This window comes from Corvus moneduloides, chromosome 2 (assembly GCF_009650955.1).
Source record: "Corvus moneduloides isolate bCorMon1 chromosome 2, bCorMon1.pri, whole genome shotgun sequence".
Classification (NCBI taxonomy): domain Eukaryota; kingdom Metazoa; phylum Chordata; class Aves; order Passeriformes; family Corvidae; genus Corvus; species Corvus moneduloides.
In genome coordinates, this window is record NC_045477.1 from 95212335 (window position 1) to 95226045 (window position 13711).

The following is a 13711-nucleotide window of genomic DNA, read 5'->3' on the forward strand; positions in this document are numbered from 1 at the left end:
TGAAATGTCAGATGCACCATTGGAAGGTTTTTGAAAAAAGAGGGAATTTATGAAACTCCAAATGAAAGAAAGTGCTTGAATGATAATTTTTCCCTAAATATTTAGATACCTTTATCAGATTTCAGTGGGTTTTTTTGAGAAATTTTGGGGTTTTACCTGTTTGTCAACATTTTTTTCTCTAGATAATTCAGTTTATGGCATTTTCTTCGCACATTACATCCCCGTTTCTCACCGTTATCTCTGTGCTCTGAGTTTCAACTAGTTAGGCCAGCTATTTCATCATCTACTGCTTTTTTTATTAGTTCTTCCGCTGTAATTCCAAGAAGTGTACTGTGTATCTTCATAGTGTGCAGAAAGAAGCCTAAATTTTTAATCTGGAAGGTTCAATCTCAGTTGAGGGCTTTATGTAGAGTGAATCTATTGAAATACAGTTGCTTGCTTTCCATGAAGTTACAACAAGTAATTTCCCCCCTTTCTTAACAGAATGACCCTTAAGCTGTGTTTATTTATATCATTGTAATTTAATGCTCATTAGTTCCAAGACATCCTTGCCTTTCTGGTTAAAACTGATCTCTAAACTGATGAAAATTTCCAGTCTTGGCAGAGATCAGACCCTGACCAGCTTCTGATTAGTGCTTGCTTGGACACTCTTTTCCTGTGATTGTCTCCCCTAGTACAATAAGCTGCCCTCCCTCATTTTGCCTGAAAGTGCAGCCACAGGCTCTCGGCTGAAATGATATAGTTAGGATTACGTTAAGATGTAGCAGGTTCCAGCAGGAAACAAGGCACTACTGGGGAAGGTCAGGAAACACTTTAGGATCATCAGAATTTTCTGCCATATTCTGAGACCATAAGGCCATGTATTAATTAATGTATTTAACCCTTCTAGACAGTGATCCCTGCATGGTTATGTGTGCACTGTTAGTCTGTGCTGTACAGATGACTATGTGAAATAAGCATGAAGTTTTGTGCTGAAAAAACAGCTTTGCTGAAGATCCCCATTGTATATGCAAGTACCTATACTTATGTTAAATATATTAAAACACACTCCAGCAGTGGAGTGGCTGGATTGAGTAGGCCTGAATTGTTGAAAACGGAATAGCATACATCTCCTTATTTGAGATTATTAGAAGAAACAAAAAAAAGTACTTTTATTTATTTTTCTTCCATTAAGTATTCCATAATCAGCATGTGTGCTCTGTTGTCTCAACTAAATCTCTCATCTGCCAGCCAGGCTCTAGGAGTATGGAGAAAAGTACAAATGCTCCTCTTTCTGTGGTGGTTTTGCTTTCTGTCCCTTGCATGACATCTTGGGTATTGTTGGGTTGTGCTATACTGAGACATCATCTTTTGTTTTCAGAACTTTTAATGTCACAAGAGAGGGCTACTTGTTCACATCATTATTTTGTTTATATATAAGCTTAAGCAGGGGTTGCTGCAAAAGTTTGAAAAGTGCACCACGTGTGTTATGCAGTTTTTCTGTATGTAAACAGACATTAGTATGGTTCCTCTAAGTAAGAAAAAAAAAGCGATGTGTTCAATGTTATTGTTGTTTCTTCTATGTGTTGTATTTCACACTATAATTAAAGCCATGACAGGACATCAGAATTTACAGATTATAGGGAAACATATGCAAATGCTCTTCCTCATCCTCAGGTTTCTGCTGTTACAGTATGTGATGAAATGTAGGTGAAAGAATTGTGGATTTTGGATGGGGGGTTGCAGTTGGAAGGAATTGCAGCTGTACCTGCCTGGGTACTGCCAGAGCAAAGAGAGCAAAACAATCTGCAGAGAAACTATTGCTTTTATTTGCTCATTAATTTTTGTAGATTTTCTTTCACTTTTTGTTTGAGCCAAATTGAAGTCATCTCTAAAATTAAAAGGCATGGTGATTTGGCTGGAATTTAAAGATACATAACAGCAAGCTCAGAAATGTTTCAGTGATTAGCTGTTCTCCTAGTGAGAAATCACTGTGTTTAAGTGTGTTTAAACTCTGGTACTTCTGAGAAGAGAATAGAAGTCATCCTAACACAAATTGCTCCTTGCCTAATGGTGCATCAGCTGGATGTTAACAAGAATCTCTTAAAGGTGTTGCTATTTCCTGACTATGTAGTGTTACAGGAGAGATCTTCATTTAGCAGTGTTGTTGAAGTGAGGGTACAGTATGTCACCAAATCCAGTGTTTGCAGTCTGGGGACATGCATTCCAAGTGACCACTTTACATTTCTGTCTTTAACAGGCTTGGGAAAAACCAAGAGAAAGACGAGTGCGAGAGACGCCTCCCCCACTCCCAGCACAGACGCAGAATACCCTTCCAACGGCAGCAGCGCCGACCGGATTTATGATCTTAACATTCCCGCCTACGTGAAATTTGCCTATCTCGCCGAGAGGGAGGATGAGCTGTCCCTCGTTAAAGGGTCCCGAGTGATTGTCATGGAGAAGTGCAGCGACGGCTGGTGGAGAGGTAGCTACAATGGACAGATCGGCTGGTTCCCTTCGAACTATGTGGTAGAGGAGGTTGAGGAGGCAACTGCAGATTCACCCAGCTTTCTCAGCCTAAGGAAAGGCGCTTCCATGAGTAACGGCCAGGGCACCAAAGTACTCCACATTGTTCAGACGCTGTACCCATTCAGCTCGGTCACAGAAGAAGAGCTCAATTTTGAAAAAGGGGAAACGATGGAAGTCATTGAAAAGCCAGAAAATGACCCAGAATGGTGGAAATGTAAAAATTCCAGAGGTCAAATCGGTCTTGTTCCTAAAAACTATGTAGTAATCATTAGTGATGGTCCTACCATGAACACTTCCCATCCGCCTCAGATAAGCTACACGGGACCATCTTCTACCGGACGGTTTGCTGGAAGAGAGTGGTATTATGGGAACGTTACCCGGCACCAAGCAGAATGTGCCCTGAACGAAAGGGGAGTGGAAGGAGATTTCCTTGTTAGAGATAGTGAATCTTCGGTAAGTGGTGCTCAGCCCACAGGTTTGTAACCCCCCATGCATGGGTTAGCAAGCACAGCACTTAACAGGGTCCCTGTCTTTTCACCCATAAAGAAGCGAGCAGGGCGTCAGCGTTACCAGCCAATACCCTCCCTGCTTGTGCAAATTGATCTGTTAGTGAAATGCAGTGACATTTACACTGAAATTTAACAGCTGTGATCTGTGTTATCCAGGGGTTTTTTAACTAATGGACAAGCAGGTAAATATTTCAGGTTTCCATTTGGCTTTTCATGTGTTTCTTATGCAATCCTCAAATTTAAAGCACTAGAAGATAAAATAATTCTAGTTGATTGAATATTTGGTCATTGATTTGATCTTAAAGCTAATTTCAAATAGAATCTTTACATTGGTCAGTTCTGTTCTGCTTTTAATTGAATAATTACATCATTTTTTTATTAGTTAAAATCCCATTTTAATGTATTTTTGATCTACTTAGATCATTTAGATTGTAATAAGGTAAAGTTATTATTGTATCTAGTTGTTAATAATCTAGTAGTTATAATATACAACAGAAAGGGTCAAGTCAGCAGCTCATATGCCTTGTAAATTGAGCCTTGATGACATCAGAGGGATCTGAGTAATGCTGATTATGGTTTATGTAATTCCAAAAGTTCAGATTTAAAATTCAGCTGAAAGGACTTTCATGTATGCTGAGGCCAGAGAATTCATAGTTAAAGCACTAAAATTTAATTATCCCTTGACTGTGATTTTGAAAAGGTGACAGATTTGAATCTTACATCATATGTAACATTGACAAAATTGACAAAGCACGATTTTGTAACAGTCCCAGATATTTTTATCTGAAGACAGTATTGTCTGATTAAATTTCAGGCACCTCTCCTTAATGAATTTGCTCTGCAAAAAACATGATAGCTATCAAACTACCCTTTCTTTGAAGCTCTGTGTAATTGAATTCCTATTTCTGCTTAATTGTAATCACTAAACAAAGGCAAATGCAAATAAACCACAGGAGAACAGGAAAAAAACCAGAGATTAAATAAAAATAAACCAGAGGAAGACAGGAAATAAAATAGGAATTTAGAAATCATGACTGATTTACAGAGGCTGAGAGGAATCAAGTTTGTTTAGTCAACAGAAGAAAAGACTGATGTGGGACACATGGTCTTCTGAAATGTAGAAAGCCACTGGAGGATTATGGTAATCATTAAATTACAGTAGGTCTTTTTTTTTTTTTTTTGACATTATTTTTCTGTCAACATGCTTTCTGACAGGGGCATACTGGATGTGGTGGATTCTTGGCATGTCTGTCCCGCAGGTAGAAGCTCACTTTCAGTTCTAGAGGCTACATTGTGATATATCCTGAGACTATAGCTATCAATTTCCTTTCATTTCTTGGGAAAGTGCCAGAAGGAGAGTTCAAAAATTGATACATTACTTAAAATACAAAAATGCTCACCCATTTCTCAGTGCATGACATGTCACAGTGACCACTATGCTATGGCTTGGGTTTTTTGCTCTTAAGAGTCTACCTTTATCTCTGGAGTAAACAAATTGCCTTGACAGAACACAGTAACCTTTTAATGTAATGTGACATCATAACGCTAAATCCTTGTATTCAGAGCAGTTTCAAACTTTTCTGCCTGCACTCTTGCTGGAGAAATCATTGCTTTGGAGTACAAAAAGATTCATTTTGCATGTGGTCTTCAAACTATTTCCAGCACCTAACACTTAGTGAGGTAATAGAAAATTTATTCAGTTCATATCACAGCAAGTTTTTTGCTCACCCGCAGGAAAAAAAAAGCGCTGAATTGAGGAACTTACCTTTTTTCCTTCTTTTTGTACTCTTTATCTGGTCTTGCAAACCCTGTACTTGAGACTTTTTTTAGCAATTAGAAAACCGTAGTTATGCATGTAAATGCCTCCTTTTTATTAGTACTACATGAGAGTTCTAGTTTTTATTAGGTTTAAAGAAATAATTTACTGCATCTCAAACTTTCATCTGCCCCAATCCTTATGTATCATTCCATGCTAATGGTGTGTTTATGTATGTGAATTATAAGATGCTGGGGATTGCTAGTTTTTCCCTGAAGTGCCACAGGTGATATAATAAGCGAATGGGCATAATTGATAGCATTGAGAAAAGGATCATAAAATATCTATTTCGAACTTATTATGTATGGAACAAAGAAAGAGTTTAGCAATATCTCATAAATTTCTGACAGTTGCTGTATTTCACGTGTATGACTACAGAGGTTGTTCATGCTGTGGCTGAAAGTCACCAGGAGTGTCTGCACAATCTGAGCAGAAGATCTTGATTAGAGAGAACAGACTGAGCAGAGCCAAGTTGTCAGCTCTCTGGTTTGCTCATCTGACCAGCAGACCAGCACTTCCCTTTACATTGTGGTGTTACCTATTAAAGCTGTGGATGCAGGGGTTATTCCTTTATAGAAAGGCCCATAGATAAAACTGTGACTCATACTGCTAATTCTGTGCCTGATTTTTGACCTGTTTTAGAGTTTTCTGTAGCGTTCCATCACCATAGTTACAAAAATTTGTCTGTATAAAAGTTTTACTTAGATTTCAGTTTTGTTCTTGTTACTGAGCTATGAAAAGCTCTCCTTGGATAGATGAAGGTTTGTATTATTCTGTAGTCACTTGATGAGACTGTAATGTTTTTCCATTTCAGGTGTTAGTAGTTGCAAGATTTTACAGTATTTCTCTAGGTTTAATTTACCAGGTGTTTGTCTAACAGCTAGATTCCTTTAGCCAAAAATATTCTGCTCAGAAACACTTAGATCTACAGGATGCTGCCATAGTGGAGAATAACCTGAGATGAACTCCATAAGGTAGCTAGGAGCCTGATTATCTTCATTAATTACGAAATACTATTATTGGAACCATAAACTTGTTTGAACCATTTAAGCCCATAGTTTATGTAACAGGCACAGTTACCTACTGATAACATTTTTGCCAACTCTGTTACAGCTCGGTAATGTCACCTTAGTTTTGGAGATCTAAAAGAACTGGGCATGTTGCCTAGTTAGAAATACTGCTTGATTTGTTCTTTCTGTTGCAGGCTGCCAGGCTAATGAAACCTGATATTTGTCTTATTTAAGTAGCACTCCTGAACAAAAAAATGTAGATTTAACATATGCAGTCTCTGTAGAGTCACTTTTTGGATTGCAGGCTCTTCAGTGGTCAGATTTTTGCTCTCTTTGTGTAGTTCCTAACCCAAGACAAACAGGCCTTGGCTGATACTGGTGGTCTTAGTTGGGTGGGTGATTGTCGTGCTTTGAAGATCTCAGATTTAGAGAAGCAAATTTGGGTGGGAGAGTGTTGTTTTGTTCAGATTCACACCAGGAAACAAGTGTGCTCACTAGTGCTGTAGCTAACAGGAAGCAGTAGTGTGTCACCTCCAGCTTCTGAGCAGAGCCTTTGCTGCAGACACCCTTAAACTTCAAAGGGAGCTTCTGTCAGAGCTTGGCGGGCCCCTTGCACTCCTCTGCAGGTGGGTGCGAAACTGGTGATCAGGCAAACACCAGTGCTTCATAGTCCTATAAGGTCTTCTCATGAAGCAGAGAAGGTGTTATTTTTCTCAGACTCTGAGAGTCTGAGCTATGCAAATTTTTGGATGATTTCAGGGGCAGTTATTCATTAGGAAGTAATGTCTACCTTCTGCTGGTAGCATCACAGCATTCAAATTACAGTAGCCCATCCTAAACAGAGTTGCAGGGTATAGTTTAAAGATGATACTGATGATTGTAGATGTATTAAAATGATATTGAGGATTGTAGGTGTGACTGGATTTGTCAGTTTTTTGAGATCATATTTAGCTTTTCTGTTGTCTAGAAATAATGACAATAGAGGGAGGGAGTAGAGGTTGAGAATTTGTATGTTTTTTGATGTGCCAATTCTGTAGCATTCAGAGTGCCCTGTGTTTTCCTGGGCTTTTAATCCTGCAGCTGCTGGATAGAAGCAGTGATATGTGGCAGTTGTTTAAAAACTGAACATTGGTCATGTTCTGTGACATGTGGTGATTGATGAGTACAGCAGACATGAGGAGACAGTTTTTCTTTGAAAACAGGAATAAGGAAATATCCTAGTGGTATATTTTAAATGGAAGAACAGAAATCTTATTAGAGCTATACTTGAAGATTGATGGAACCAATTCATATTTCTAACCTGTGTAATACTGATTTTGGAACATGAACATTACATAGAGAGGAGAATGGTATTTGGTTATATCCAAATGTCTTTCCAGCCTGACCTCAGATCTTTGAGCCATGACTTGGAGTTTTTTGGCTGGGTGATTGAGTAAGAGGAGAAGTGAGAGAAAACTTGGGTATGGAAGTGGAAGGAGTTGGGGAGCCCCAGGACAGGCTCACTGATGGGAGCTCAAAGGGTCAGGAATAGTTTGAAGAATGAGTGCATGAAAATATCTTTCTTTGAGAAACGGCATTGGCGAATGGAAGTGGATTGAAAGGGAAAAATTGAAATAAGTTACAGGATCAGTAAAAGGCTCTCAGAGGGAGCTGTTTTTCACAACCTTGCCATTAATAAATGATACAACTATCGTTTCATTCTCAAATGGAGATTGTAAGAGGAAACTCTCTTTTTCCCATTTCACCTGTTTTTCCTTATATTACTTTATCACTTGTTTTTGTAATAGTTTTCAGTTGTTTTGGTTTTTCTTTTTAAGATAGTTCAGTTCCTCACCAAAGAAATAAAATTAAAGATACATCTTCCTACCTTTTGTTTTCCATGTGCTGTGGGCACCAGCTAGCTTATGATCATCTCTACATATAAGCTGGTGTTAAAAGAAAGGAAAACAATTCAAAGTAGTACTACACCTGGACTGTAGATACATTAGAGCTAATAGTTAATTTTTTGGTTTAGGGATTGATTTCACTTCAGGTTAGGTTTTTCAGGTCTAGGTCTTTCCAATTATGATGGTGCAGAAGTACTCATAGGGTCCCTGCCACAAAGCTATGCTCTGTAACTGTTGCAGCATCATCAACTCTTCAATAACTTAAGGGATTAAAGCTTACTTCTGATATGCCTTTTTTTGGTGTATGTGAGTCTTTTATTCCTGGAAAAGTTAGTGTGTAAACATCCAAATGTAGCAATTAATTTAAGAGGGAGAAGAGAGAAAAATTGGCCAGCAGTTAGAACAAAATAGCTTAAACAGTAAATAAAATAAACAGCCTTGGAGCAAATCCAAGGAGGACAGCAGGGAACCAATTCAAACTGCATTGATCCAGCAGACTTTAAAATGGTAGTGTTAAGAGCAATAGTTTATTTAGATTTTTCTTTAAATAGTATTTTTTAATGAATTTGCATTTTTGGTAGGGCAGAAAGGAACTGAAATAAAAACAAAACCAAGTCCAATTGCTTTTGCTGTTCATTCTTGAATCCTACAGACGTTACTACTCTGAGACCAATAAAGGGTTTCAGATTTTTGCAACAGCTGTTTGAGCTCTTCCATCTCTTTGCACCGGATGATGACTCTCAAAAGAGTTAGATCAGCCTTTCCGCTTTTTACATTTTATTTTAATTAAATCAGATAATGAAAAGAATAAACTTTGTAATATATTCTGCAGAAAATATGATAACGTCTTCTACTTATGTATCAATCTAACTAGCAGGCTCCACGGTTGTGGAGAATAGACAGTAGTTCATGAGAAATGTTCATTCACTAAGGTTATAATTAAAATGGCAGAAAGAGTATTTAATGTATTGTGTGGATCACTTCACAAAGATAGAAGTCTGGCCAGTGTCTGGGTCATAGGACAGTAGGTCAGAGGTCCAGCATCTCTCTGCATGTCATTAGCACATCCTTAATGGTCTAGAAATAATGATTCTCAACAGATAACAAGGAGCTTTGAAAGCTCATAATTTTTACAGGCTAAAAACAACTCTGCTTTGTCAGAAAACATTAAAACTTTTTTGAGAGCAAAGTGATTATTTCACTTAAACTTTCGCCATAACATTGTTTCCTGTTCCTAAAACAAATCTGTTTAGTTCAGATTATGAACTTCCCATTTGTAAGTTCTTCTGTTTTAATTGAGGGCCTTCTGGTTAGTGGTTTTTGTTTGGTGTAGGCATCACCCATGGAAGCAGCAGAACTTAGCAAGATTTGATATTGTTTTTTGAATCCTAACCAGCTAATCTGTACTTGCTGCCTCAGTCTGTCCTTGGTGAGACCCTACAGACCTGCCTGTGTTCAGGGCCCAGCAATCAGCACACTGCCCAGAGCCCATGCCCTAAATTTCTCCTCTGTGAGCCCAAGGTCCCAAAGCTTCTGCAGAGCTTCGTTTGTGCGGGCCTGTGCTTTGTTACTGTTCCATGGCTGCAGCTTGGAACTGTGGAGATACCACTGGAACCAGGTCCCAGGCTTGTGTGGCTGTGGCTGCTGGAGGGTTTGTCCACGCTGCATTCAGAGCCTTAACCACACCAAAGTGTTTGTACAGCCAGGTTAGCTTTAACCCAGTGGGGTAAGTGCTGAAAAGAAGTCAGTCTCAGTGTCACTGAGTTCTGTGCGGCCTTCTTTGTGATGCTCCTGAGGCAGGGGCTTAGTATCAGAGAGAGCTGGCTTAAAATAGCAGTTTTCATGCTTGGAGTTAGGGATGGATGACAAGGCACAAAATGTATCTTGGGTGGAGCATTGGAAATACCAAAGATATGTTCTTATGCACATTTCTTTCCATCACTTTCCCCCACCCTTCCCAGTCCCCTCCTGGCAGTCACAGAGAGTGTTCCATGTATTTTGAGCCAGTGGCTGCTCAATGCCAGAGGAAGCCTTCCTGATGGAGCCTGTACTGACCCGGTCAAGGCCCGGTGACACTGGACTGTAGATGGAACAAGTAATTATCCTGTTGGTGTTACATAAAATAATTTTTGAAGAAGTGATGCCTGTTGCTCTGGAATGTAGTGGCTTCAAGTAGAAGAGGGTTGGGCCAGGGGTGTGGGGAGGTTGCTGCTGCCTTTAGCACTACAAAAAGGGAAGAGCTGCTGCCCAAAGCCAAGCTGTGAGTCTGAGGAGTTGGACCAGAGCCAGATCAACAGGCATGGCAGGAGCTTTGTTTGCTGTGGGCAGGGTGCATGGAGTCAGAGGGAAGGCAGAGAAAGCATTAGTGCTAAAACAGGTGAGTGGGAAATGCAAGAGATGAGATTTTGGGATAGGCAGGACATGAGGGATGTGTGGGTAGAGACACACTTTATTTCAGGAATAAAGACAGCCTGTCTGAGAAAATGCTGTCCTCCAGCTTATTTGGACATGAGTATGCACTCAGTGTGTATTTGACCCCTCGCAAATGCAGTGTAGAGGACTCTTAGGGTGTGGTTTCATGACCTGAAGTCTGGTGACAGCAGTAACATGTGAGGGCTCGTGACCCCTCCACTTGGTCCTCTGCTATGCTCAGGGTTGTTCCTAAGGCAGGGCTGTTAACCAGCTGGTGGGTTTTGTTTAACCTGGACAAGCTCAGGTTTGCAGTGCTGGCCCAGCCAAAGCAGCATGGTGGGAAAGGACCAAGGGACACAGTAAGGTTGTGTCAAAAGCCTGGCACGTGCCTTCAGCAGTTTGTGCTTGAAGCCATGCCTTCAGTGGGCTGAGACCCTGCAGCAGGACCTCCAGACTAGCACCAGGCATTACTTAACTCCATTAAGTGCTTGTTACAGACTCCAGTGTGTGCTTTTTATTATTCATTTTCCTGCTGGCTGGTGACACCTACCTCCATACAGCTGCCACAGGGCAAACCCATGCTCCCATCTGTCACATCCCACTCCTACATGGAAGGGAGCATCCAAGATTCATCAAAGAATGGCAAAAACCAGAAGGGTCCAAAAGAAGTTCATGGAGTTTTATTAGCAAACTACTTGGCATAGAAATTCATGTTTTGCCCCCATTCTCTAATAGTGAGAGGAATAATAAAAGAAAAGAGGGAAGAAAGTGAAAGATCATATTGCAGAGGAAAAGAGATCCACAGTCCTGGATCCAGGATCAATCCAGCCAACAGGGTATCGAGGGCCTGGGGGACACATCCAAGGCGTTTTGGGGCTACCTTCTTATAGGTAAGTTTTCCCCTCCCTGGGATTAGGTTTCTTGCTTGTCATGTAAATGAATTGGCATGTGTAGTCTTCTGGACTTCATGAAAATGGGGGGAGCTTTGAGGGCCTTTTGGTGGTCTTGATCCCCCTCTACTGGACTTGCCTGCTCCTTGACCCCATTCCCATGCCTGCACTGTTTTGTGTTGTGTGGTCTTCATGGACCAGAACAGGAAAATTGGTCCCAGAAAGGTGCTGCCTTACCTCTGCATATCCCCCCTTTCCAGCCACATCCTTTTCTAGCTTGCCTGCTTGAATGGTCGTCCGTGCTTGAGGCATAGCAGCACATTAAATCCTTATTGCCCAGGCTTCTGCACCATTTCTGTGGCCAGCTAGCAGCAGTAGGTGGCTGGAGACAGTTCAGCTGGAAGCAAGGGATATTGTGTCCTTTCTACCCTCCTGTGGTGGCTTGTGGTGAAGAAAGTGGAATGGTCTTATTCTGGCTGTTTGGATGACAGCACTCCCTTGTTAAAGCAACTGATGGCCAGGATGAAGAGATTTATCATTAGAAATTGTTACATCCTGAATAACTTAATTAGTGCATAAATTCTGTCTTTTGTGGGTGGTGGTGTGATGGTGAGATTTGTCCTGTGTTTTTCTTCTATAGCTTTATCTTTTTTTACAAAGAAAGTGTACTCAATGGGAGAAATTATTCCCCATACATGTGATAATGAAGATAAAAGGTGCATGTGTTTTTGTCTTTTGCAATGCAAAGCAAGAACGGCCCTCTAGTGGTCACGATATGGGGAATTTTCATCTTGCACAAGCAGTATTGCAGTCACTGTTTTCTCCAGGGCACTCTAGTGAGGAAGACATGCATGATAAAAAATTTTCCCTTCTCCTTGACATTCTTGTGCTTCTAGATTGAGTAACTAAGATAATATTTGCAATTTAGTCATGTAATTGGCAACTTCAGACTGTGCATCTGGGGAGCTTTTACTTAACTGACTTAACTGCACACTTTAATAACGATGGCAATTATTTATTGAATAATAGGCTATTGGGTTTCTTAAGTAGCTAAAGCACTGAGCTGTGGAACAAAGACTTATGTAAATTACTGTCAACTATATGACACAGTTTGTTCCTGAAACCAAAAATTATGCCTTCATTTTGTTCACTTTTATGTAATTTTCTTTTTCTTTTTGAATTCTTCTCAACAGCCCAGTGACTTCTCAGTATCTCTAAAGGCGTCGGGGAAGAACAAACATTTCAAGGTGCAGCTCGTGGACAATGTCTATTGTATTGGGCAGCGACGCTTTAATACTATGGATGAGTTGGTGGAACACTACAAAAAGGCTCCCATCTTCACCAGTGAACACGGGGAAAAGCTATATCTTGTGAAAGCACTTCAGTGACATTGAAGATGGACTTGGCCACCTGGGCCTCTTATAACTTACAAGCCTTAGGTCCTAAATTCACTTTTATAGAGCAGAGCAATATCTGAAGCAGGCTTAAGGAATAGGCTCTTTCTAAAGTGTTTGCTCTGTCAGTTGCTGTTTGTCCTTTCTTTTTGTTTGCATCTTTTTGTGTTCCAGTTTTGTTAACCTCTGACCACCTCTCTTCAGGTTGAGAGTTTCCCTTGGGTGGCCATGGCGAGCACTCACCTTCCCGGCAGAGTTCAAAACGCCCCTCTCCTGTGTACGTTTACATAGTTAGCTCAGATCAAGGAGGGGCGTTTTCAATTCGAACCAGTGTTAATCTGTTCAGACTGCTCATGCAGGCAGAACTCTCCGTTCAGAGACATCGGGCACAGTTTGAATGCACTGAAGCTGCAGCTGCTTGAGTGAGAGAGAGTAGACATAACAGTTGTGGCTGTGAGTTCTGTAGCTATATCGCTTACCGAGTAGGATAATACAAAATCTCCTAGTTCCTAGAAGCACTCTTTACACTGTACTCTGCTATTACATTGCCTCTCTGACTCTTTGTAAAGAGTACACTAATTCAAAACATTTTGTAATAGTACTTCTTAAACTACTATGGTAAGATTGTAGTAAAAGAAAACTAGTGTATTTTGGTCTGTAATTGCAACAAAGAGAAATTTTATTTGAAAGTTGATTACTAGAGAAAGAATAATTGAATTGTAAAGGCTGAATGTTTTGGTAATCTACAACCAAATGTGCCATCCACATAATGCTTTTTCCTCTTGCCCTTCTGCTTGTTTGAATTAAATGATTATGTATTTAATTCTCAAAGTAATATGTATCTGTAGCTGATTGTTGACACTAATACAGAAGATTAATAAAAACTGATCTTGGGACAGGGTGGGGCGGGCTACCAACACTATATATATATTTGCTTTACAGAAAGAAATCTTCGGGTTTTACAGAGGATGGCGTGGTTGGTAGGAAGAGACACACAGAATGTTTATGAAGAAAATGCATTTTTCTCTTTTCTTTACATTTAAACTCCTTTATGGTTTAAATATACAGTCTTTAGATGGCACATTCCTGAGATTGAAGAAGGGATCATGAGATCTCAAAATCTTGCATACTCAGTTTTTTGGATATTGTAATAAAAAAGGTATTATGTCATGATGGAGTACTGGATTTATCCTTGGGTGGTAGTCCTGGTGTTACTTTAGCAAGGGGAAATAGGGTGAATAATGAATTTGTTTGTCTTGGAATTTGTGTGGCTTAAAAAGAAATCA

General features: G+C 40.0%; 1 protein-coding gene across 2 annotated transcripts in view; it reads left to right on the forward strand.

The window, feature by feature from the left end:
* NCK2 (NCK adaptor protein 2) overlaps positions 1-13598 on the forward strand; it is an 86415-nt gene extending 72817 nt beyond the window's left edge. For both annotated transcript variants that reach the window (XM_032100428.1, XM_032100427.1), the window contains 2 exons: positions 2240-2961; positions 12225-13598. In XM_032100428.1, the coding sequence (XP_031956319.1) occupies positions 2240-2961; positions 12225-12419 (917 nt within the window). In that variant the 3' untranslated portion in view covers positions 12420-13598. The remainder of the gene's footprint in view (positions 1-2239; positions 2962-12224) is intronic.
* Positions 13599-13711: the final 113 nt, after the last annotated feature.